The 26,518-nt window shown below is 34.5% G+C and overlaps 1 protein-coding gene across 2 annotated transcripts; it reads right to left on the reverse strand.

Moving 5' to 3' along the window:
- Positions 1-2,338: 2,338 nt before the first annotated feature.
- Positions 2,339-26,507, reverse strand: GNPDA2 (glucosamine-6-phosphate deaminase 2). Of its 2 annotated transcripts, XM_032334208.1 has the most exons (7): positions 26,337-26,506; positions 23,024-23,184; positions 19,894-19,995; positions 18,215-18,397; positions 12,539-12,723; positions 8,772-8,946; positions 2,339-3,348 (listed from the first exon to the last, which is right to left on the reverse strand). In XM_032334208.1, exons 2-7 carry the CDS (start codon positions 23,145-23,147, stop codon positions 3,287-3,289), a joined length of 831 nt encoding a protein of 276 aa, XP_032190099.1. In that variant the 5' UTR covers positions 23,148-23,184; positions 26,337-26,506; the 3' UTR covers positions 2,339-3,286. The 2 variants fall into 2 exon arrangements, with proteins under 2 accessions (XP_032190099.1, XP_032190100.1); XM_032334209.1 differs by lacking the exon at positions 19,894-19,995 and having other exon boundaries at positions 26,337-26,507.
- Between the last annotated feature and the right edge of the window lie 11 nt (positions 26,508-26,518).

Consider the following 26,518-nt stretch of genomic DNA (forward strand, 5'->3'; position numbering starts at 1 on the left):
AAAAGTAAGTAGTAGGTGGGTTAAGAACTTGGATTCTGAAGCCATATTGTCCGGTTTCACATTTCTGTTCCACCACTCACTAGAGCAAGGTAAATTATTACTTAACCTCTCTGTTTACTCTTTAGTGAAGTCAGGATTATGCTGTTATTTACCTCCATAGGTTGTTGTGAAGATTGTATCATACAGTATGTTTAAAATACTCAGTGTATGACACAGTAATGTTTAGTGAATCTTAACTATTTTGTTTTCTTGCACATTTTTTCTTACACTGAACGACCCCATAATTAAGATTCTAATTCAAGTCTATATTTTCAGAATCACCTAAGTATCAGTTTGTTTAGCTGCATAAATTTAGATTTATAGCAGTCAGTTATTTAAAAAGTCTGTAGCATTCTAGCTGAACATGTGCTGTCTAGTTTTTGTTAAAGTTTTTATAAATAAAACAGTTTAATACACATCTAAATTAAAATAAGGGTAGGGGCTATTAACATGAACATGCATTGGGTGCAAAGCAGTAGGTGTTTGGTGTTAGCAGTAGCTGTTATTAATAGCAATTTTAGTAATTATTGTCTAGATTTCATAGTTGATGAGACAAAGCTTTCGTTAACTTGATGTCACACAGCCAGTAAATGGCTGTCATGCTTCAAAGCATGTGTTCTTACCTCCACCGTTGGTGAACAAACCAGAGGGTAAATTGTATTACAATAATTAGATACTTTAGCAATTTAATTTTGTTCTGTACCTTGAATGAACTAAATGAAGTAAATGTCTTTTAGGGATAAGACTATCAATGTATTTTATACTAGGATTATTACATAATGAGGTAATTCTAACTATAAGATAGTGGGATTTACTTAAAATTGTGTATAGAAGTTAATTAACCTGTGACTTTGTCCTACTTACATCATCTGCTCAGGTATCTTCCCTGTCCTCTAGCTGTAATAGAACAGTTGAAATATGAGGTTCCATATTTGAGTAGTATATTTGAAACTAGAAGAGCATTTACATATAATTTTTAAATGTTCTGTTCTACCATTATTATCAGGTGAAAGTTACAGGTTGGTACCTGGCACAAAGTATGCACCATGTGTCTACCATTTAATATTTGTGCTTTATTAGTATGTATATAATTTAGATACATTTAGTTCTCTTCCTTTAAGCAGTATTAGTAGTAGTGATAAAAGTATTTTTCAAATTTTTTAGTATAAGCTGAAGTTCTCTCCCCTGACCATTCTCCTAAACAGATGATTTTCATGATACAGAGTTGTGTGCCTTCTAAGTATATTCCCCAGAGGACCTTAACAATACTGACATTTTTGCAAACTTTACAATAATTTAAATATGTGTATTAGAATAGCCACCATTTATTGAGTATATGACAGCCATTGAGCTGAGCTCCATAGGCATTTCCTCAGTCTATACAACAGTTGAGGTACAGGTACTATTACCACCTTATCATATAGGGCTGGCAGCTCAGACTTATTTGTGCCGGTGTCAGTAGTTGACAGAGCTGGAATTCAAACAGTGGTTTCTTTATCCAAACCCTACCATTTTTTAGCTGCCATGCTTTATTGCCTTGTGGAAATCTAATAGGCTTCTTTGTTCTTTAATAACAGCTTAGCCTTTGAGTTATGGAGTTAGAGTGGCCAGAAATCAGTGTGCTGAGGGGGCTTGAGTACATGGGCTTGACTCAAACTAGTCCCCTAAAATCAAGGGCAGTGATGGAAAGATCTTCTAAATTGTGTTTCACCTAGCACATTTAAAGCACAGAAATAACAAGTTGAATCATGCACCAGAACAGTTATCTTGAGCGTTTTCACTATAAAACTATCATTTTCTAAGAAAGGGTGGTTTGTAGTAACACAGTACTTTAATTTATTACCGGATGTGTGACTGGAAGGTGATACGACTTACTAGTCATTTCAGGACCATGTGTATCACCCAAGGCAATTATAACTACATTATTTGGAATTTAAGGAACATATTTTATACAAACAGTTTTATTTACTTTTATTTATTTTTTATTTGCTGTTTATTTTTATTTTAAGGAACTTAATTATAAATACATCTCAGTCACATTTCTATTAAGTTATGTAAGTAATGCTTCTCTGTGATGGGCTTATAATATGCAAAATATGCTGAAGAAATGGGAGAATTTTTTACTCCCCACTGAGCAACTACTAAATTATAGGTAGAATTATTGTCTTTTAACTTAAATCTCCTAAATGCCTGATGGCAACAAACAAAAAGTAAATGCAGAATCAATACTACTACTAATGTTGGAATATCTCAAATGCATGTATTCAGTTTTACTTCTGGAAATAAAATTTAGATAACATTTATTTATTATAAGCTTTATTTGAGTTAAAGATAAAAAACAATATACTTTTATTTGCAATTTAATGATGCAAGTTAATGGCAATTTTAAGTTTACAGTAATTCCTTTATAAATATTTCATCATGTTATCCTTTTAGACATGTAAGTCAGGAATAAAGCTAATCATTTGTGAATTTTACAATAATCAGAAAATTGTCTTCAAAAGAATTTCTTTAAGTGCGTTGCTAGGTATAAAGTTCATAATTGCCAAAATACTTATATTAAAAGCATGAACCCAAGTCATTAAATAAAAATAAGAGCACATTTGTAAAAAAGTGCTATAGAAGGTGGTGCACAAAAATCATGCACTTATACATACTTTCCAAAAGGACGTAAACTGTACTTTTAGGCACTGGCATCTCTTCAGATTCTCTGTTCCAACAATATATAGCAGGACTTTTGATGTCCAAATGCTACTGCAGAAAGATGACTAAGGCAACCACGTGCAGAAAAGCTTGTGTGTAATGTACAGAAAATACGAAGATTACATTCCAAAAGTAAAGATTTGCAATGATTGATACCTGAAAAGCTTGGAGTGTCTTTATGTGATTAAAAAATAAAACTGAGAATGCCACCAGATTCATATGAATAATATTTGATGTATAGATTCTTCAAATTTAAAATGACTTGAAACTTTTAAACAGACATTTCATTTCTGAGATGTTTTACAGAGTGGCTGTGTGGCTTCCATACTTTATAATAAACAGCTATTTTTGACAGCCAACTACTTCTGAACCTTAGTATAAAATGGACACATTCTAAATCTGGAATGTTTAACATATAGATATTGGACTTCAAAAATGACAATCTTCAAAAAATCCCCATGTTTTATCATATTGCATAGCTGAAAATTCATCTACTACTTAAAAAGTGTCCTGTTCATTCAAGTAGAATTTGCTCCAATCTCCTTCAATTTCCTTCTTTCATACTGTATAGTGGATCCACAAGTTTATTGTGCACATGCATTAAACCTTAAAAGAAAAAAAAAGCACAGTTCTAGTTTTATTTTTAATTTTGAATTATCTCATTTACCTTAGAAAACAAGAATTTATAAGATACCATAAGAATGCTGGTTCCCATCTGATACAAAATAGTTAAATTTTACTGAAAAATGTATTTTAAATAGAAATGTTTCATAAGGTTTGGTTGTACTACCTAGCAAATAGCAATTTACAATTATTTATGGAGCTGTAGATATAGAATGAGTACAAATTCCTTTGGAGTAGCAGCAGTTCTTGCTTCCAAAGCTTCAATATGGCAAAATAACAAATCTCAATACTGACTTGGTTAATACATTTTAATTTTATCCTATAAAGCTGTTGAGTTTGATCCTCTGGCACTTCTCTACCAGACTTCAGCCCAGGAACTCAGAGAACTGTTGTTTAACTGGGATAGCTAAGTTCTCCAAAGTATTATCCTATCCATTCATCTGGCAAATTACTTGCCACGATTTTGACATGTGTTTACAATTGGGATGATAACAAACTACTGAAGGAGGTTAATCAGAAAATCCAAGGTGCCATTAAAAAGTTGAGGACTCCATACTTAAACAAAACCAAAGTTTTAAACTTCAAATGCGAAAAATGTAGAGCAGTCAATACTGAATCGTTTCTGACTCCCAAACTGATGACACCTGGAAGCTGTCCACCTGGCAGAAATCAAGTACAGCCCAACCGTAGGATATAATAGAGCTAGAGAAGGTCCAAGGAGTCTTTGACTCTCCCATGTTAATATACAGATTTGTGTCTGCAAGTGTGTGTGCATGTGTGCGTTTTTTCCTGAGGGCCGTCTCTTCACCAGATTATCATAGTGGTCCGTGACCCAAAAGAGGTGAACCCTGGTTTTCCTTTTTGCTCTTAACCTCTACATTCCCGTTTGCTTTCAAAGTATAATCTAGCCAAGGTCTCCTGGCTGGCTAAACTGAAAAGCATGTGACTTGATTTTGGGTTTGTAAATTCAAGCCCTGTGTTGTGTGTAGAGATTACTAAGAATACATACATACGTACAATCTAGTCCCATTTTATCAATATACTTTAACTATTCTCTAGTCTATTAATGGGAACTTGTTCTGCTCCTGTGTTAGCTCTTCCTTGTATCTGTGCTGTTGGAAATTATGCTGTTTCCTCCCAATCTGAGAGCTACTACCCATTTTCTAGGGCTTTCCACTCTATCAACTCAAAGTTTTCTTCAGCTACTATTTAACTCTTGCTCTTTATTTAATATCCTTTGGGCTTCATAGGGTGACTTACATCATTTAATGCTTAGACAGTGGTAGTTTCACAGACTTGTGTTCTCCCATCCATCTACCTGTCCAACTACCCACCCACAATTTATCAAATGCCCCCAGTGTACCAGGCGCACTTCCAGATGCTGAAATAATGCAGTGAACAAAATCTAAGTCCCTACTTTTGTGGAGCTTTAATTTTAATGAAATATATTACATTTTATTTTCTCAAATCACTTAATGTGCCAATTTTTTATGATGGTGAGTCTACTTTCAGAAAGAGATACTTCTTATACTTTTGTTTTTTTTTTAAACTAACACCATGCAAGAGTTTATGTACTTAAAGGCATTTTGGCCTGTTTTCTTGGCTGATGACACTAACTGGAAAATATAATTTGTATTTACCAAAATTATACATTAAAGGGTAATTTTTATAGTGCAGAAGTAGTATTTGGTAATGAAAACTATTTACCAGATGGTTATCTCTAAACAGAACCAAGCCTATTTAAAGCAGGATTTAACTGAGAAGTTTAATCCATTTCAACAACCAGAATGTAAAGAGCAGTAAAATAGGAACTGGAGATCAACTCAGGAGGAGAGGGGACAACAAAAACAGTGGTAATTTTAGCCACTCAGTTTAGAAGATGGAACCTCTTACAGAGAAGCAGCTGCAATTAATAGGATCATTCTACTTGATACAATTCATCTATCACTTACTTACAACTTTAATCATGGAAATAATACATCAGAGCTTGAAAACACAAAATATCAGAATAAACATTAAAAATTCAACTCTAAAGTTTAACTATACATTGGCTATAACTTTTTATAAGGCTGTTTCCAAACTAGAAATGTATTTTGGATGATACATAAAGAATTTATTATGATTTAAGGTAAAACTGACAAATTTTTATCCAAGATTTTGATAGAAACAAATTATGGCTACTTAAATCATTAACAGAAAAAAATAAATTCTGAGTACTAAAATGTATAGACTTCCTAACATGCTGCCAGAAGTTGTTAAATGTTACAGATTCTGAATGTCAATTTTATGGTTTTGACTCAATCTGAACTCATTCAATCAAGCTACTGAGGAGGGCTTACAAAGGTTGAAACAAACAAAAATGTTCACCATAATGATGAGGTCTTGAAAATATATTCTCAAGGACATAAAGGCTTTATATAAAATCAAAAACAAAAAAAAAAAATAGAAAAAAGCATTGAATACTAGACTGTTTTCCTGTGATTTACTTGTATCTTCCAAAAGGTATATACTGAAATGAATTTCTACTTGCTAAAGGTTTTTATTGTTTTCGATGCAGTTGACCTAGATTTTCTTTAGGACCTAAATAATTAGAGCCCTTTTATGTATATTTTAGTGATGGCAGAAGAAAGGGTATTAATGTGACAGAAATCTGAAGAATTACAAAAGATAACTACAGGATACATATTCTTCAGTACATCTTGAAGTGATAAAATAACTTGAGAATATGGCAAAATATAAAACTATACTTATAATACATGTAAGTTTATGAATATTCACTTCTACCCTGTATTAAAATACCTTACAGTAAAATGAGGTCTGCATACAGCCCAGAATAATATCGCAATTCCATGTTTTTCCATATTGATGGGAGGCACTCTGAGGCTGATACTCTGAACCTCTCCAAAAATATATACAGATCCATAGTAGAAAATACAATGTCCTCAAAAGAGCAGTGCAGCGATTCTCTCATCAATAGTCTATACTTCAAAATGTTTCAGAAAAGTTTAGAATCTGGATAGATGAATTAAAGAACAAAATACATGTAATCACCTACGTCTCTTGTGTTTTAAAAGCTCTTTAACCTATGTCTATACCTTTTTGGAAGCAATAATTATGGTATGAAAGCAATGCAACAAACAGAAATATGATAAAGATAGCCAGAGTTTTACTCCTCTTCTGTGAAGGCAGTATAAACAGTGGACAAAAGCCCAGATGCCACATAAGCCTGATTTCACTTACCCAGCTCTGCCCACATACGAGCTCTATGACTTTGGGTGACTTAACATCTCTATTAAGCCTGTTAGCTCATCTGTAAATGGGATTTTAAGAATACCCACTTCACTGAATTGTGAGAATTAAGTAAATCAAGTATAATGCATTTTGAGTAATGCCTGGTCGTACAAGTACTGGCTATTAAGTATCTTCTTAAATATTTATTTCACTAAAATGTAAACATTACAAACGTAACTGACAACATCTGATAAGCACAAGGGTTTACCTGAGGATTGCTGGTACCAGGACATGGCAATGTTAAATAAATCTCTGGCATTAAAATATGTGGATAATAGGGATTCCTTCTATTATTTTTTTCAAGGAATCTAGTATTGTAATAAAATGAAAGACTACATGGAAATATATGGGTAAAACTTCATACAAGGGCTCTTATTCACAACTCATCACAGATCTTTCTCTTCTACCTGCCAACTTATTTAAAAACTTGACAACATTTCAGTTTGATACTTTTTTGACTTGGTAAAAAATAATTTTTGATAAAAATATAAATGACTGGAAATAATCTAAGCATTTAACAGTAAGGAATGATTTAAGTAAATTATAATACATCTCCGCGTAAAGCCACTAAAATGCTTTTGAAGGGGCACGTGGGTGGCTCAGTGGGTTAAAACTTCTGCCTTTGGATCAGGTCATGATCCCAGGGTCCTGGAATGGAGCCCCGCATCAGGCTCTCTGCTCAGCGGGGAGCCTGCTTCCCTTCCTCTCTCTCTGCCTGCCTCTCTGCCTACTTGTGATCTCTTGTCTGTCAAATAAATAAATAAAATCTTTTAAAAAAAAAAGCTTTTGAAGAACAGGGGAACAGAAAAGTGCTCACAACAGCTAAGTGCAAATAAAGAACTATAAGCAGGATCAAAATTTTGATTGTTCACAATTCATTAAACTTCATTTGTGATTCATCTTCACATTCACACGTGAATGTGCCACATTCACCCCATTTACATGAACTAGAAGTTAAAAATTTCCTTTAACTTGTAAGTTAAAATCATATACTATTATTTCATGAATGAAACGCTGAAGACTGTAAGACACATTATTTTACGTACCATTAAGAAAAAATGCTACCAGGTAACTGATACTGACCAATTTTAAACACATCCCAATTTCAGTCAAGAGTGATGTGAAAAAAGATGTGTCTCAGAGAAAGTAAAATATGGTACTTTCTTTATCTCTGTCAATACTGATTCTCATGGAATATAGGTTTGATCAGTTAGTGTATTTTTTTCTAATACATGTTAAATAAACACCTAGTAACTAGAGTAAACGATTAAAAATACATATTCATGTAATATCAACAGTACACATACTACACACACTATGAATTACGGATATATAAACGTATATATACATATATATATATATATATGACCAGCTATATAATATTTCCATATCAGCTATATGAAATACAAGTACTTTATAAAGAGCACCTATTTATACAGGTTGTTATGTGTGTGTATCTATATGTGGAATTCACTCTTAAGCAGGGAATGGTTTCTAAATAGTCAAATTTTCCTTGAAAATCTCTTAAATCACCCATTACATCAAGCACATGTGGTTTCAAGTATACAACCTGGTATGGTAAGGCTTGAGAATTACTGAACTAGACTGCAGGAAGAGTCAAAAGGACAAGCTACATACAGAAGTGTGGGCAGTCAAACCCCCGCTTACTTGCAGAGTTCATTCCATACTGCTCTGACACTGAACCGTTATTAACTGGTGTATGGAAATAATCTGAAATTGTGGGTGACCCAATTTATAAGCTGATTAGACTCTAAACCATAGCTTGGTGAGGAAGGTGGGACAGAGAAACAAAAGAACATTGTAACATATGTATTTCCTCTTGGATTATTTCATCTTATATATACAATATGAAAGTAAAATATTTTGTATTTTATTAAATTCTGGATTTCAAGAAAAAAATAGGAAACTATTCTGAAACCTACTATTATTTGAGGTGAGATTTTTCTTTTCCTTAAAAAGAACTGACTACTGTGTTGGCAAAATGCTGGTTTCAATAGGCACAGAGCAGGATGTAACTCCACAGTCTACTAAGTTTTAATTGTCATCTACAATTGGACATTCTCACAGTCTGCTTCTGAAATTTCAATGCTCACCTTTAAAGTATTTCACAGTTTTAACTCTTAATTCTAAAGTAGCATCTTCATCACACACAAAAATAGTTCGAGGATGCTGCTGGAAAGCAGAAACAGTCCACATGTGATTTACTCCTTCTTCTATCGCTTTGTAGAGAGCAAATGCCTTGTGTGCACCAGTTATGAGGATCATTACCTGAAAAATCATGACCATGACATGTTAATTAATTCTTAAAATTAGTTTCAAATGACTAAAAAAGCTCTTTTTTTTTTAAAGAAAGATGTTAGCATGAATATTCTTCTCGAAGGTAAAATAAAAATAGCTACATATTTCTTCACAGTTCGAGGTATTTATTTTTGTTCCTCAAGGTAAAAGGCAAGCATAAAGTAATTCTCTTCTGGTTTAAGAAAATAAAATAGTATCTTCTTATGAAGTGTTACTGAATAAACCATAATGCAGGTACTTATTAATACATTAGATACTGATTAGATACTGATAGAAGTGACCAGGAAAATGAAGAAAAAAGAAAGAAAAGAGCTGTTTTGCAAAAGCAGAACTGAGGGTCAACAAAGAATTTACATAACCAGGAATGATATACCAAACTGCTCTAATCCAATCAACACAGCAGATACTACTTTGAAAGTTAGAGAAAGAAGCCTGAAGACTATTTTATGAAACAGATGTTGTCAAAGTTGTCTTGACACAAAACCTAGATTTAAAGAAGGATTAGGGATCTATTTACATGTAAGAACAGTCCTTTAAGCACATAAGACAAAGAATACCCTCACCAACTAATAGCAAATCCAAGCTCTGGGTCCCAAATTCCTAAAAGCCTGCAATTCAGAGAACATGCGCAAATCTAAGTGTATATATATCAGAATGAATCTTTATCATTTTTGTGATTGAGAAGGAGTTTGCAATAATCCTTGAAAAAAATGGATATATAGACTTAATAGGCAGTAATGATGGAGGGTAGGATCCTTATTTACCTCTAAGTTATCTGTTAAATGGTTAGGATTTGGTGACTAAGTTATCTGTTAAATGGTTGGGATTTGGTGACTAAAGAGATATAAAGAAACCTAGAATGGACACATGTTTCAAGCTCATAATTTTCATGGTAAGTGTTGCTATTCAGCAAGGCAGGGAATATTCAGAAGAAAGACAAATTTCGTGGAAGGATAAATTTAATTTTTGGACAGCTTAAATATAGGGCATCTAAATATCGAGATGTAGAATTAAGAATTAAAACTGGAAGTTGGAAATACAAAACGGCAGCTTCAGAAGGAGTACAAGATACATTATTATAACTGTATTAAGAGTACTTTACCTTTTTGGAATAGTGATAAAACTTAAAAAAAAAAAAAAAAAAAAAAGTCATGCCCCCAAAGCATGCAGAGTGAATATGCAGCTCCAGAATGAAACCCTAGGGAACAGCAATATTCAAAAGGGAGATGAAGAAGAAAAGCTTGAGAAGGAGACTGAGAAGAAATGCTCAGAAAGTAAGAGGACTAATGGCAGAATTTTATGATGGGAGGCATAGTCAACAGCAGTAGGTGATGAAAAGAGACCCAGTAGGGTAAGACCTACAGAGAAGATGCCAGTGTTAGCAATGAAGAAATCATTACTGACCTTGGTGATTTTCAGTAAGGTAGCAAAATCAAAAGCAGATTTTAAAATTTTTTGGTTTTTCCTATGTCACCTTAAGAATAAATATCTGAAGTATTATATGTAACAACGATAAAGATGTTGCAATATTGGAAAATTTTGCAACATCTTGTTTTCTCTTGAAATTACCTTTAAAATATATGATATTATCTTTAAATATACCTCAGTAAAAACAAATTCCAATCCTTTGAAGGTAGATTTAGACTTTGGCAAAGAGCCAAAAGTCAACAAAAATCAGATTTGATGGTTCAAGTAAATGACGAAGCTGTCAATAGAACTTTGTCTGACATGAATTATGAACATAATTCATTCACACTATTCCCAATGGTTATTAAATACCTATTATATGACAGGCAGTGTAAGGTGCTAGATATACATGACCTATAAACTCACAGAGATTGTAAATTAATGAGAAAAAAGATACTAAACCAGAAAACATACAAGAAAAATCAGAAATTATGAAAAGTGCTACAAAGGAAAATAACAGAGTGGTTTAGGAGAAAATGTAAATAACTTTGACTATAAGAATTATGGTCAAGAAAGGGAGTTCTGAAAGTTGAAAACTGTAAAGTGCCATTTTAGCTAAGCCAAGTCTGGAAAAGTAGAGCATTTCACACATACCATCAGCGTAAAAAGCCTCAAGCTCAGAAAAGAGTGATAAAGTAGTGATCGGTGTGGTTCCTTATCTAGCTGGTAATTCCCAAGTCTTAAGGGAACCTATAATGACTTCCAGGGTGTCACTTCCAAGGTGTGTACAGAAGGTCCTCATTAACAGAGCTGCCAGACAGTGAAGCTCTTCCTGATGCTCTAACCATTTAGAAATTTATTTTACCATTCATATGTACTTTTCATCTAACAATAGCATTTTCCCCACACACTGATTCAAAATTTTATTAAATGTATTTGTTCTTAATGAAACTAAAATTGAAGAACAGCCCACATCATGGTTCAAATCACTGGCAAATAAAAATCTGTATACATTAAGCTCCTTACAATGAAAAATAGGAAAATCACTAAGTATGATGACATGATACTTGTTTCCAAAGAATGACATAAAAGAGCACACTAAGGCCCCTAAGAAAATAATTAAGTCCTAAAATAGTTTTGCCATAATAATTTTCTCTGTAATCATGCTGTGAGTACTGTGAGATGAGTGGCATCATAAACTTTTGTTGGAAAAACCAAAAGGAAAAAAAAAACTCAGTATCTTAATAACTCTCTGTTCACTCTAAGAATTAGCTTGTTACAACTTAAATCTTGTTAAATGTAAGAAATCTATTTGTATAACTTTCAGTTTCATATTTTAGAAATACAATTGCTCTAAAATCTTTCTCAATTACTACAAATTTCAACTCGTGAAAGGGCTTTCTTCACATACTGATGATTTTTAGATGAAAAAGCACATTCTGAATGACAGTTCTATTTGTATGTTCAAGTCTAGTCATATTTACATTAAGATCCATTTCTTATTCATCATAACTTGTCTGTGTGCTTTTCTCCGAACCTCTCCCATCTTGTTATCAGGAAGGAATGGAGTTTCCATGTAACTACCACTGATAATCATGAGCCAACTAAAATTTGTTCTGTTTTTCTCAGGGAAGGAAATGAAAGCCCAATTAAAAATTTAAAAATTAGGCCGGGTCTATTCAGACTATTTGCCTTCTTATGTATCCCAAATTTGGAACAGATTCAGCCTTCGATGGGTTCTTTTTCTGCTGGAAACTAACTGGCCATCTTCCCACAGTCAAGAAGTACTTGACACTAAATTATCCTGAGCCTCCAAAAATACTTTAGTGTTAACCAGCATTGCATCTTTGTTACAACAGACCTTTCACCAGACCTTTTCACTTAATAACAGACCATTTGAACAGTATGATTTTAGAAACTCAAACTGTGAAGAAGCAGACAATGTAGCAGTATTCCAGAAGGGGTGGTGCCTGATTCTTAGTTTACATAAGTTCCAGAAGACTTGACTTACTTGGATTCTCAACATGGCAATGAGACTGACAGAAGTCGCTGAAAGCCAAATAACAATTTACATAGTGAATAGGATGTAACCAAAATTATCTGGTGCCATAATTCCTCCAAAATCTACAGACATCAAAGAACATTGAATTCTTACTTCTCTTGCATCCATCACTGTCCCCACACCAACTGTTAGAGCCATAGTTGGCACCTTCGACAAATCTCCATCAAAATATTTAGCATTTGCCAAAATGGTGTCCATTGCTAGAGTCTTTAATCTTGTCCTTGATACTAAACTGGATCCTGGCTCATTGAAAGCGATATGACCATCTGGACCAATTCCTTTTAAAAGAAGTATACACACACATTGACACATAAAATAAGATTTCTCAACGTTCAACTTGTTTTTAAGAGAAAACAGTCATAAACAGGCTCACCTTGTTTTATAGGGTAGCTGAATTTCTAATGCTGCATTAAAATATTTGTTCCTGTTTTTGACTCAACAAGTATTTCAATATATTCCATACACCTAGCACAGAGCTAGCATTATTGTAACAACAGTAGAATTTAGCATATTAGCTTGTATTAGCACACTTCACAGTTTACAAAGTATTTTCACATCTCAACACATATATTTAACAATCTGACAATATATCTAACAATTATTAGGAATATCTATTTCCCTCCTCTCCTCAAGCCTTCTTTGAGCTCAAAAGGAAACTCAGACATGCATGGAAAATACATGACTGCTCAAGGTAACAATTTAGTAAATACTGCGACAAAACTCAAATCCAAATCTTCTGATGCCTAACCCAGTGGTTTCTATGGTTAACCCTTTAGCCTGCCTGGTTCTAGTCTAGACGGTGCGATTAACTACTGGACCTCCCTGTAGTAGAGTTTCCTCACTTACAAAAATGTCTAGATTGGACCATATAGGGCAGTAGTTTTCTTCAGACGTGTTGACTACAGCCTACTACAAGAAATCTATTTGACACTGTAATCTAGCACACATATACACACATGCAAATGTAATTAAGAACAAGAACTGCATGAAAACAATACTTACCCTGCTAGGAGTCATTCTATTTCATTAGCAAAACGTACAAAAGAGAAATGCAGAAAGTAAATGACTCTATTTCATGGCCTAATAATGGGTGACCACCACAACCTGAAAACACTCCTTTAAAGAGACATACTGCCAGCTCTAATATTCTAGGACTGCCTCTAAAATGTAGATAAAAATATGATATTCCTTATTTGAATGAAACTGGAAGTTAATCTTTTTTTAAAAATGAAGAATCTTTCCATGGCATGAATAAATCAAGTTTTACGTATGTGTACCCTACTAACTAGTCAGAGTTCTCACAACCTCCATGAAAAAATAAACCCACAAGTTCTGAGTCAAAATACTTGTTACATTTATAATCTACATCTTATTTTAATGATAGATACGTGTATTTTATTGACTCTTAGCCTATAATTCAAACCAATTTCTCCCAGATTACAACAAAGTAAAATACGACAAAGAATAACCTCGTTTTGATGGAACAAAGAAGAATGAAAATCTTAGGGAACAAATATAAGCTACCAAAGCACCACATTCTAGGAATTTTTAATGTGGTGACATAATGTTTGACCTACATATAGTTAATATACGTGGATCTTTCCATTAGCATACATATACCTGCCTATAAATATAAGTTTTAAATTACAGAAATGCCATTTCTCTCTAGATTTGTAAAACTATGGTTTCTCCTCCTAAAGTATACATCTGTAAATATCTGTATTTCTCTATGTGTATATAAGGAGAAAAGGCTGGAACCAGGAAAATAAAAGTTCCAGAAAATATAGGAAGTCCTTAAGGATCAACATTAGTGTTCTAACTAGTATTGTGGGTCATACAAGAGTACAGTAAGACTGAATTATCAGCAGTGGTTCATGGTAATATAAGTAGCTATTAGAAATTTGAGCTTTCTGATATAAATGTTCTAAAAGCATTCAGAATGTTTCACAAAGCTTTACAAAACTTTAAAAAAATAATCACGAGATCTAAAAACCACGTCACATTCTCATTCAGGCTTTAAGTCTAAACTAATATATTTACACCTTTATGAAACATCTCTAAAACCTGAGTCTGGATTACAGGACTTCTCTGTCTTCCTACAGTTCTGTGGGGTAGAATGTAAATTTCATTGCAATAAGGACTTGCTCTTAATTTACTATACCCTTACCTCTTAGAAAAATACATCAGATAGGAGGCCCTCAATAAATAATGGCTGAAAAAGGAAGAGATGGTTACTATTCTTTGGTATGCTCAGTATAGTTTCTCTCTCTTCCTTCTACCTTGGTGTGCCCCCCTCACAATGTGGGGGGAGCTTTATCTACTCCGCATCTCTCTGAGTCAAAGTGATTGTGGTCTACTAAGAAATACTCGTCCCAAGCTGAAACAATTTCTCTCAAGAAATTCTGAACCTTGCGCAAGGGTGCAGAAAAGAAGGAAGGCATCTACAGCTGAGGTATCTGATGACAGCATTGCAGGAGAGTATCTGTGAGCTCCTGCTTTGGAAATCTGAAGCTCCTTGGTTCTTGTTCTTCCACAGACTTGGCTGTTTCAACTCTTCTAACAATTCTGCAAGTTAGTCCACAGTCATTCCAGTTAATTCACTTTTGGTCCCAAAGTAGATTACAGTTACTTGCAGACCAAAGATTCTAATCATGTATCCAAAGGAAAGGGCTAAAAATAGTACCTTAAGAAATTTTAAAGTTAGTAATATCTATAGATTTTATCTACAAAATTTTGTTTTGTGCATTTTATTGCTGGAGGTGGGTCAGGGATTGCATGACACACTTTACTCTTTTTTTTTTTTTTTTAACAATTCTATTGTCACAGGGAAAATAACAACTTTTGGCAGTATATATTTCCTTTCTCTTGTCTATATAGGAAAGGGAATTCCTGTTCTATTTCCCAGGAGTAAGACACGGGGGATTCATAGTCTTGAGGTCCTCATTCTACTATTCCCAGTTTAGAGGGGAAGGATAGGAAACTCCATTTTGGCCTCAAGCCCAACCTGAAACCTCTAATCCAACTTTACCTTTAATAAGGCTGATATTTTGATCCCATTTGGCTCAGTTCTTAGTGTTTTTATTAACCAACAAACCCTGGAACAAAAGAAGGGTAAGTGGTAAGACCCAAATACCAAGCCTCATCTTGAAAATCTAATAACAAACCTAGATCAACAAAGGCAAAGAATCAAATGAGATTCTTTCATGAATATACATCCAATAATAGGGTACCCCAAATAGGAAAAAGTTCAAAGATAATGCAATAAGCTAACCCTTCTCCCCACTATCCACAGAGTAATTATGTCCTTTGGATGGTAAATATAAAATGGCAGACCGTGGATCATGACATGACTACAGTGAAGATACTAATGGAAGAGGTAAGGAAATCTTATTTATTGACTGATTAACTGGTTGGTTGGTCCGAAGAGAATGTCTACAGGAAGCTTAAGACAAAAATTGGTTAGAAAACAAAGTAAAGTTCTTTCTAGTAATAAGAGTCAGTGATACACATACATAAGTAAAATTTATGCTCCATCTGTTTCAAAGGGAAAAAAGACCTATAGTGAGGAAATACACCAAAAAACTTAAGCTAAAAAGAAATGAGAAGTGACTTAAAGCTATAGGAAAAGAAGAAAGTTCTATGAGAAATCTTTGAGAAGGGATATTCAGGCTTAAACACATTATTTAGCTGTAAGTACTTTCTAGAAAGCAGACAAAGGGAGAAAATGGAGTTAGGAGTTTTTAGGTTCCCCCCCCCCCACCCCCTGTAAATTCTACTTTCTGGCATGGGATCCCCAAGGGATTTGTCACATAGATCCTTATGTAAGCCAATTAAATTAACAGGAAAAAATAAAGGATATTCAAATGAAGAAGTAAAAAATATATTTTTCATTAAGTCATTTTTAATAATGAAACTCTATCAGCTCCATGCCTTTTTGTATAATGGTAAAGGAGTGAAAATATTTCTTGATATAACTAAAATACAGATACATTAGGTATAATTACATTACAGTAATTAGGTATACATTATAGTAATTCTACTTGATTCTGGGATGGAGAAAACCTGAAGAATGCACGGGTAGTGCATTTCTTAAACATTCTCAAATACGGATTGCCATAGCCTTGATATTGGCAACTACAAATAGTAATTATTTCAGAGTTAAACAATATCGACAAAACTGGAATACAAATGTTTTCCAGGAATACTGAAGCACTATTAGCAAATTTTATTTCAAACACAGGTAAATTTCTATTATGAAAAGCAAAATAGTCTAGCTTGGATTCTTAGATAAAAACCATCTCACCCATGAAAGATAAAAACCATCTCACCTACGAAAGAAAGTAAATGACACTGGCTCTGTTAGGTAGAGAAAAGAATTTCCTCAAAGAAAAAATCTTTTTTTTTTTTTATATTTTATTTATTTATTTGACAGACAGAGATCACAAGTAGGCAGAGAGGTAGGCAGAGAGAGAAGAGGAAGCAGGCTCCCCGCTGAGCAGAGAGCCCAATGTGGGGCTCGATCCCAGGACCCTGGGATCATGACCTGAGCCGAAGGCAGAGGCTTTAACCCACTGAGCCACCCAGGCGCCCCAAAGAAAAAATCTTAATCTCACTGGATACCCTTAGAGGTAATTCAGTAAAAAAGCAGTAAATTTAATGAACTAAGGAACAATTAAGAGAAGACTGAAGTAACACTTAATGGAGTACCAACTACACACCAAGCATTTTACATGTTCTAACATGGTTAATTCTTCCAAGTTTTGGAATGGTTAATAGTCATGCCTGTTTTACAAATAACTTAGTTTTACTGAATTTCAATAAATTTCCCAAGGTCATACACGAAATAACTGACCAAAACAGAATGCAAAATCTTATCTGACTGTAATACCCAATCTTTCCTAGTGGCAATCAACCACTGCAACCATACCTGGTCACCTCAACCAACAGTCAGCCTCAATTCAGCACTAGTGAAGATCTAATTCATATACTTTTAAGCAGTCTTTTAATAAATTAAATATAAGATATATGTGGCGAACTAAATTTAGAGCTTTAGCACATTTAGTTGAATACTAAAAGCTTTAGCAAAAGGCATTTTGGTTTCAGTTTAGTTGATGTTATATTTTTATGGTAATTAATTAGCTGTCTCAGGCTTCATAAAGACAACAGAAAACCATATTGTCGTTACAAAGAAACTTCCTATTTTCAATGGTACCTTATGAACACACACATGCATGTAGATGTATATACACATTTTAAGTGGAATTTAGCCAATTAAGCATTTATTCATGTGGAGTTTACAAAGACAGTTATACAGCTTAGTTCACATTAACTAAAGGGTGATGGTAAAGTCTTACTTCTTAACTGATTTTTTTTAGTGAACTGAGGCAATTTAAGCAATCAATACAGAAATGCTAAAATCCATGTGTTCCACATGCAAACTTTTGTCAGAGATTTAACTTTGTAATCTGGTAAGAAAGTGGGGTTGGAAATTTAAAGAAAGCATAAAAGATAAGAATTATCATTTAGGAAAAAAACATCACTCATTTTGTAAGATGTGGTAAACCGTTAATTCTAAAGACATAAAAGTTTAGCAGGTATTGGAACTTATTTCTCAAGACATAATTTAAACAATTCTAACTTGCAACCTTAATATTATCTTTTGATGAAAATAAATAAAAACCAGTGGCTGAATAAATGGGTATTATAGACTGTTACAGGTGTTCCCTACATTACACAAAGGTAAGATAAAGGACAAAATGTTTTACTTACCTCCAACAAAAAGGTCAATTCCTCCGGCTTCTTTTATTTTCTTTTCAAAAGCATCACATTCTGCTTGTAAATCTGCAGCATTCCCATCAAGGATATGAGCATTCTTAGGATCTATATCAATATGCTTAAAAAAGTTATTCCACATATAAGAATGGTAGCTTTCAGGATGATTTCTGGGAAGTCCTAAATAAAATATTAATAAATATAAATGTAAGTACTTCCAGGAATAAATCCAAAGTTCATTTTTCTGATTAGGCCATAAATGCTATTTAAAATATATAAACTTCTTATTCCATATCCAATGGATATCCAAATTAAATCCAATTTAAAGACTTTTTTTTTTAAAAAAAAGATTTTATTTATTTATTTGACAGATAGATCACAAGTAGGCAGAGAGAGAGGAGGAAGCAGGCTCCCCGCCAAGCAGAGAGCCCGATGTGCAGCTCGATCCCAGGACCCTGGGATCATGACCTGGGCCAAAAAAAAAACCAAAAAAACAAAAAGGCAGAGGCTTTAACCCACTGAGCCATCCAGGAGCCCCTAAAGAGAAATTTTTATGTGAAATACGTGCTCATTACATGCCAGATATTATTTTAATCACCTTACATGTATGTATTAATTCAAATAACTTACAGAACATCTTGGAATTACTTTTATCATTCTCATCTTATAAATAACAAAAGCACAGAAATGTTAACTTACCCAAGATCACCTAGCTCAGAGAAAGACAGGAATTCAAACAAAGAAGTCTAGTTCACATGCATTTAATCATTGTCCTCCATTTCTCAAGCGCACTAACTTCCACCAATGGAACTGATTTATGTGTTAATTTCAACATAAATTAATTGGCCATACATCTGAAATGTTGGTCAATGTTTCTCACCTATTTCTCCTATATGCATGCAAAGTATTTCAAATCACAGTTCTTTGGCTAACACTTAGGTTACCACTAAAAATGTATTCCTGGGGTGCTTGGGTGGCTCAGTGTGTTAAGGCTCTGCCTGCAACTCAGGTCATGATCTCAGGGTCCTGGGATCAAGCCCCATATCGGACTCTCTGCTCAGCAGGGAGCCTGCTTCCCCCTCTCTTTCTCTGCCTGCTATTCTGCTTATTTGTGATCTGTCAAATAAATAAATAAAATCTTAAAAAAAAAAAGGATTCCTATGTTCAAAGTTTAAAACAAGAGTTTATTCGCATCATACATCTTACCTGTTAAGCAAGTTAACAATCAATATAACATAAGCTTCATAGCCACACTTATAAATATGCTTATATTTGAAAAATCTTTATTTTACTAATTACTTTTACATATGTGGTACTCTATTCCCACAACACTGGTTTTAACTTTGCCTTAAGGGGAAAAAAAAAAAAAAAAGAAAGAAAGAACTGAGGGACTGGCTCAAAGTTGCAGAATTGGTAAGTGGCAGAACCCAAGAATGAAAACAGATCTTCTGATTTCTAGTCCCATATTCCTCCAGGATATTGTATTGGCATCATAAAAATATAGTGTTTTTAAAAATATAAACTCCCAACCTCATCACAAGGCAGTACATTATCTTCTAGAAATAATCATATTACATTCAAAACATAAATGCAAATAATATACTAATTCTTAGACAATATTCATTTTATTTAAAATATAACACATCCAAATAATATATTCAAGTAATACAGCTTACCTACATATTCATCCATGTTAAAGGTCTTCACATATTTAAAAGAAAGGTCTCCATTTTTGTGATATTCTATTAGTTTTTTATAACATCCTAAAGGTGTACTCCCTAAAAAGAAAGAAATTCCATTTTCTAACATAACATGAATAATCTATTTTTTTAAAAGGTTACATTTACTTTACTCTCTTAATGATATTCTCTATCTTTAATTTACGAGGGAAACAATAATTTAAATACACATTCAATTAACAAATGTATTTTGAATCATATATACATTTGCAAAGTACCCTGAAATCCTAGTAAATTAGAATTTGCTGAATAAAACTGGAAATCTGTCAATAGAAATTATAGTTAGAAAATTATTCTAGAGTTGTTCACTATTTGGAATTAATGTTCTATATTCCAAGCTTAGAAACTTATAGAAAGCACATCTGAATTAAAAGAAAAATAAACACCTCACCTTTTGAGAAAAAGCTTTTTTTCAGGATTTGTATCATATAAACAAATATAAAAAGGTCAAATTGACCATTTAATGCAATCAAAAGGGAAACCAGAGCTAAATTTAAATATTGCCTCTACTTTCAAAATAAACTCAGAAATTGGCAAGGACTCTTTGATGAACATTAGCCTTTATGATTTTAACTGGAGGCTCTGTTTCCTATTTTGTGTTATCTTCAGCATGTATCAGCTAAAATGTATAAAGTAAAATGACCTCTGGGAAATGGGATTTTGGCTTTGGATCCTTCATCTGAGTTCTTGATTTTAATTGTTTTATAAATGTGATTCTTTTACATGTTTTATGAAACTAAAATAAGTTTGATAGTACCTCTTGACATAGCACAAAAAAGATTAATAAATTTATCCACTTGAAGACAACTTCCATTTTCAAATCTGTTGTATTTTTTCATTTTAACTAAAAACTGGAAGGTTAGCTTGACTGCATTCTTAACAAGTGATCTGGCCCTCCCAGTGCTAACATCTGCACACAAAATTTCTACTCAAGTGCCAGACAGAAGTATGACAGAACTAAATAGTCTTTGGTAAAAAAAAAAAAACAGGAAATTCCATGGTAGTAAAAAGATTGCCTTTTATCTGAGATAAAAGAATAATACAAGTGGTTATAAATACTAAATATAGGTTCAGAGAAGACTAAAAGAGTTTCTTAAAGCTAATGCAAACATACTGTTTTAAATTGTAATCAATAATTTATACAAATTTTACAATTCCATCTCAAAGAACTATAGCCCACTAATATGTGTATGTTTACCATCTGCTAGATCCTATATACCAGTATTTTTATACATCAGCTCATGTAAATCTCACAACCCTGGGAAACTGGTATTATCTTTCCCATTTTGAGAATGAAGAACTGGGTCAAAAAGATTAAGGAATCTGCCAAATCATATGGTGCCAAATCATACGGTAATGCAGGCAGAGATTCAAGAGATTCTGTCTGGTTCCACAGCTCATGTAGTTTTCATTATATAACATACTAGCAACATGAGTGAAAGTAAAGCCACCAAGGCCAGGCCTATTCTTTGAACTACAAGTAGTCTACTCTTCCTATCATGACTCAGAGTAAGAGAATCAGGGAATAAGTCTGGGAGGCAAGAAGCACGCAGGCCCTTACATGTGAAGCTTGTTAAGATCACATCAATAAGCACTGAAAAGATTGCCCAGAAACTGTGCTCGGTGGAGGGATGATTACAATATGGGATGCTCTACACAATTACAGAAATCTATGTTTAAACTTCAAAAGCAAGGAGGAGAGAGCATGATTAATACTATCAATGGTCAATGAAGGAAGGAAGTGGAAAATGTCAACAAAGGTTTTCCAAGGTATGTCACTGGCAGGTGTATTACTAGCTGTTAAATTATCCCAAAATAAGCAAAACCTGTAAATTTAAACACACGAATAAATGTTTAGAACTGCCTGAATTCATGACTTTGAAGACTTTCTGCCCCCAAGCTAATATTGTTTATTTCTACTTCATATTTAAGACAGCGTGATCAAAGCAGCTAGCCAGCTGCAGCCCAGGTATGCAGTATGCAGACTGATACAGAGGCCATGTCCAACCACTTGGGTTCATGTATCAAAAATGTGGGTGCTGAGGGTGCCAGTCTGGTGTATGCAATTTTTAAAAATCCCTCTTTGTCATTTTCACAAGATTGACTGCCCTAGACCAAAAGACAAAAAGCAAGATAATAACTTAAGTTAAACAATACCTTTCACGGAAATTAGGTGGAAAAAACTATGATTGTAGCTTTTACATAGTTAGCACATATGGTGCTTGGAGCAGAAGGAAAAAAATACCGTTTAAATAAGACACACTTATGGGAAGTTTAAATTTTTATGGTATTTACACTATACAAGGGAGTGGCATAAACACTGCCTTACTGAGCCTCAAACTGCATTATCGGCCATTATTATCCTTATCTTTCTTAAAGGTAAGGAAATCAAAGATTAGGGAGGTGGAATAAATGCCTGGCAGTCACCAAGAAAATGGTAGCTCTGATTCCATGTCCAATAATCTTTCCTGTGGAAGTCAACAATATCAAGGTAAGTGCCATGAGATCAACGACACCACTTGGTTAATTTTTAAGAAACACCTCAACTAAATACAATAAAATATGTAATTCATATTTATGTTTACTCTGTCATGACATACCAGTCTTCAATTTTTCAGTCATAATACTTCTATAATAAAAAGAAAATAAACCCAGAAATTATAAAAGGCTAATAAGGTAATAAAGTGTACGAGGCAAGGGAGGTGAAACCAAGAGGCAAGAGTACATATGTCAGGCATTAGAAAGGCTAATCTACTAATTGATTATATAAATAATGAAAGTAACATCCTTAATAAAACAAAAGATGACTAGATAAAGGTACAAAAATATTATGACCATCACTTAAGTTAGGATATTTCCTTTTGCATTTTGGAGTGGTAAGTGATATATAATTTTAATATAAAAGAAACAGTAATGAAACACAGATACCAGATAGTTATATATGTGTTTTTGGCACATGTTCAATAAGTGATATGGCAAGAAATAAAGGGGAAACATATTTTACTAAAGAAAACTCTTCCATCCCAAGATTTTAAGTATCTAAAATGGAACAAAAATGGCATCTTACCTGTTGGTAAACCCAATGTAAAGTATCTTTCCTGTCCAGGTTTGAACTGAATGATGCGATTACAGATGTATTTGGCTGCCCATTCACTAGCCAAGTCATAGTTATCAAGAATTACAAGCCTCATTATGGTGATGCACAGGTTCCAGGACAAGAATTCAAACCTGAGAAAATTCCATTGTAGAGCACTTTAAGTAATTTACAGACATGCAAACATATGTGTATTAAAACTGATGACTTTAAAAAGGACATTATTTAAGAAAGACAAACTTATATACAAATACAACTTATACTTTTAAAATAGTAATAGCCTTTCTTGTTTGAACAGACCCTGAGTTCTGAGCAGTGGCTTATGTAATTTAAGTACATATAACAATCTTCTGAAGTAAATATGACACCCACTTTTAGATGAGGAGAAGTCACATAATTTGATCACACAGTTACTAAATGACAAAGCCAGAAATGACATCAAGGCAAACTTGAAGTTTTTCTAAGACACCACAGTACACTGTCTTGAGAGGGATGTTATATAAAGCAACATAAAACAAACCTAAAGGCAAACAAAGCAGTACTCATTTCTTGAATGCAAGTTAATAGTAAGGAATACTTAGCATCCTTTGGGTTACTTGCTAAAAATCCAGAACTCTCCCTATAAATACTGTAAAAACCAAGCCTCCCCTTTGTTAAATGTTTTTGACACTTTTTATAAATTTCTTTCAGTATAGAAAGGTATTAGAGGGAAAAAAAAAATCAATCCAAATCCTACACTCAGAAATAAAAACTATTACTATTAGTGAACAACATTCTAGATGTCTATCTAATGTGCACACATATAAGTAGAATGTATAGAAATTTTCAACAGTGAGATCACACTAAATATGCTGTTTCATAATAAAAAGCATAACATGTAATTCTTCCTGAGTTTAACAAAAGAAAAAGTGAACTAAAACTGCTGATCTCTGAAGAAAAAGAAAAATTTTTCATAAAAAGCAAATTTGATTCCTAAAAGAGTACTTTAAGGTTAAGACAAAATATTTCACAAATATTAAGAGATCAGAGTCATTTAAAAACTATAATTCCATTTTACACAATGTGGACCGACCTACTACCACAACTCACAACCCCTGATTTCTGTAGAATGTATTATTTTTATACTGACAAGATTTATAACATTTACACTGTATTCTAGAACCATAATTTCCATATTTTAATTCTTAGTTTCATACTTAGATGCATCTATCACCCATACTAATCCTTTTGCAAATGGCTTCAGCAGTCCCAAATTCCCATACACTTTACATACAAAATTAAGTCAAATTCTTGAAATTAATGGGAATAGTAAGTCTTATTACAATGAATATATGAAACCTGAATGCTATCCTTAAAACACAATGATTTAGAATTCTGGCATAACAAGAAATTACGATCACCATAATTTAAAATTCTGGCATAGTAACAAGAAACAAATAGCTTTTACAGACAATAATTTACATAGTAAGTCATAAATTCACTCCAACATAAATGGACTTGACCTCTACTTAAATTCATTAATGAACTAATGCCAGAAACAATTTCAAAATTACACTAAGAATCAGGAACATTTCCTGGCCATAAAGAAACAGACTTAATTCTAATAAGTATGGCCAGCAAGAAATATACTTACTTATAACAAGAATATTCACCAAACTGATTATTCATAAAAAGAAAAAAAAAAAACCACACAAAACTGTAAGTTAAGGAGGAAGAGGACTAGAATTTTCCAAGTGCCTTCTGTCTTCTGGGCACGCTCTTTTTCTCAATTCAACACACTTTTGAGGGCCTATTAAATGCCAAGCACTAAGTTCTGTAGTCACAAAAATGATTAAGATTGGGGGATTGGGGGATTGTTAGTAAGGGCTTAGAATTCTCGAATACTCTCTGGGGTAGAAATTAACATCTTCAGGGGCACCTGGGTGGGTCAGTGGGTTAAGCCTCTGCCTTCAGCTCAGGTCATGATCCCCAGGTCCTAGGACCCAGCCCCACATCGGGCTCTCTGCTCCATGGGGAGCCTGCTTCCTCCTCTCTCTCTCTCTGCCTGCCTCTCTGCCAACTTGCGATCTCTGTCAAATAAATAAATAAAATCTAAAAAAAAAAAAATTAACTCTTCATTTGTCAGATATAGAAAACTGCAACTCAGGCCTTTACTGCTAAACTTATAAAGCTATTAATGGTAGAGGGTCTACCTGACTGAAAGACCTATGCTCCACAGGTGCCTTAAAAGCAGCACCTAGGACGCCTGCTAAAGATAGAGATTCCCAGGCCCCTCTCATTGGACATCAAGTCTTTCAACAGGCGTGAAATAGGATCCAAGGAATCTGCACTTTCATAAATATCTTAGATGATTATTACAATCCGGTTAAATTCCGAAAACACCACCACAGGAAGAGATCTCGCTGCAAAGAAGTTAAGTCTCTCAGATCAGGTACAGGCAAGTTTTGTTTATTCTAAACGCAGAGAACTCAGACTTCGTTACGAAAGTCTCAAATGAATCATCCCAGGCAAAGTTAAGCAGAATGTTTTGGTCACACTTATTCAGATTAAAAAAAAACGTGTTTCTGCTAATCCTCATGGATTCAAAGTGGGGGTGGCTCTGGGCAATTCTCTGGCATCACAACCAAAGAGCACTCACAAATAATGACACTGCACACACACCTCCCCCCCCACCGCCGCCCCTAACCCCCCGTCCCAATTCCCTCAATTCCCTCTCCTTCCTCTGCTGCTGATTCACTCTGAATGTGCATTAACTTGGAGAACGGGCTGCTGAATACCAATCTCAGAACTCTGGAGCAGGATGGGAACCTGCACACGACTTAGCCTGCAGCTATTCTATAATCTACACTGGCTTCTGAACTTCAGAATCCCTGCTCTGAGCCTTTTTTCTACACCAGACCCGAAAATGTCTCTGAAGGGCAGGAGAAAGGCTGTGGTCCCTGCCCAGGAGGCCAGGGCTGCAAACCCCCCTCGGCTCCGTGAGCTGCTGGCCCCAGTCACTCCGCAAACCACAACGAACTACAACAAATGCGGACGACTGTTCCTGATTTTTAACAAACGTTAGGAGAACGCCTCCAACGCAGAGGAAGGAACAGGCACCCGCTCCGAGGCCCCGTTTCGAAGGGCACCAGGAGCCACGCGTCACCCTTCGCCCCGCCTCGAAGCTCCCAGGACCCCAGTCTGCCCCAGCCGCACGTCCCCATTTCGGCACAAAGACCACCCTAGGGGGCAATGCCCAATCCGTTCCCCGCCCGACTCCCCTGCTTGGTCCCCACCCCGGACTCACCTGCCGACCCAACGACACTTCCGATGTTGTTACAGCGGAAATAACAGGAACCCAGCAACCCCGAGCGACCCCAGCCGGCGCGCGGAGCGTGAAGCCCAAAGACCCGGATGTAAACCCAAGGCGCTGCAGGGACGGCGGCGCAGCCCGCGGGTACTGCGCGTGCGCACACCCCTAGCGCTCTA

Source organism: Mustela erminea, chromosome 2 (genome assembly GCF_009829155.1).
Source record: "Mustela erminea isolate mMusErm1 chromosome 2, mMusErm1.Pri, whole genome shotgun sequence".
In the NCBI taxonomy this organism is placed as follows: Eukaryota; Metazoa; Chordata; class Mammalia; order Carnivora; family Mustelidae; genus Mustela; species Mustela erminea.

Coding starts and splice junctions, on each gene's coding strand:
- GNPDA2 (XM_032334208.1), bottom strand. CDS start 23,147: ATGAGGCTTGTAATTCTTGATAACTATGACTTGGCTAGTGAATGGGCA. Junction 19,996..23,023: donor TACATTGGGTTTACCAACAG/GTAAGATGCCAT, acceptor CTTTCTTTTTAG/GGAGTACACCTTTAGGATGT. Junction 3,349..8,771: donor AACTGTGAAATACTTTAAAG/GTGAGCATTGAA, acceptor TTTTCTTTTAAG/GTTTAATGCATGTGCACAAT.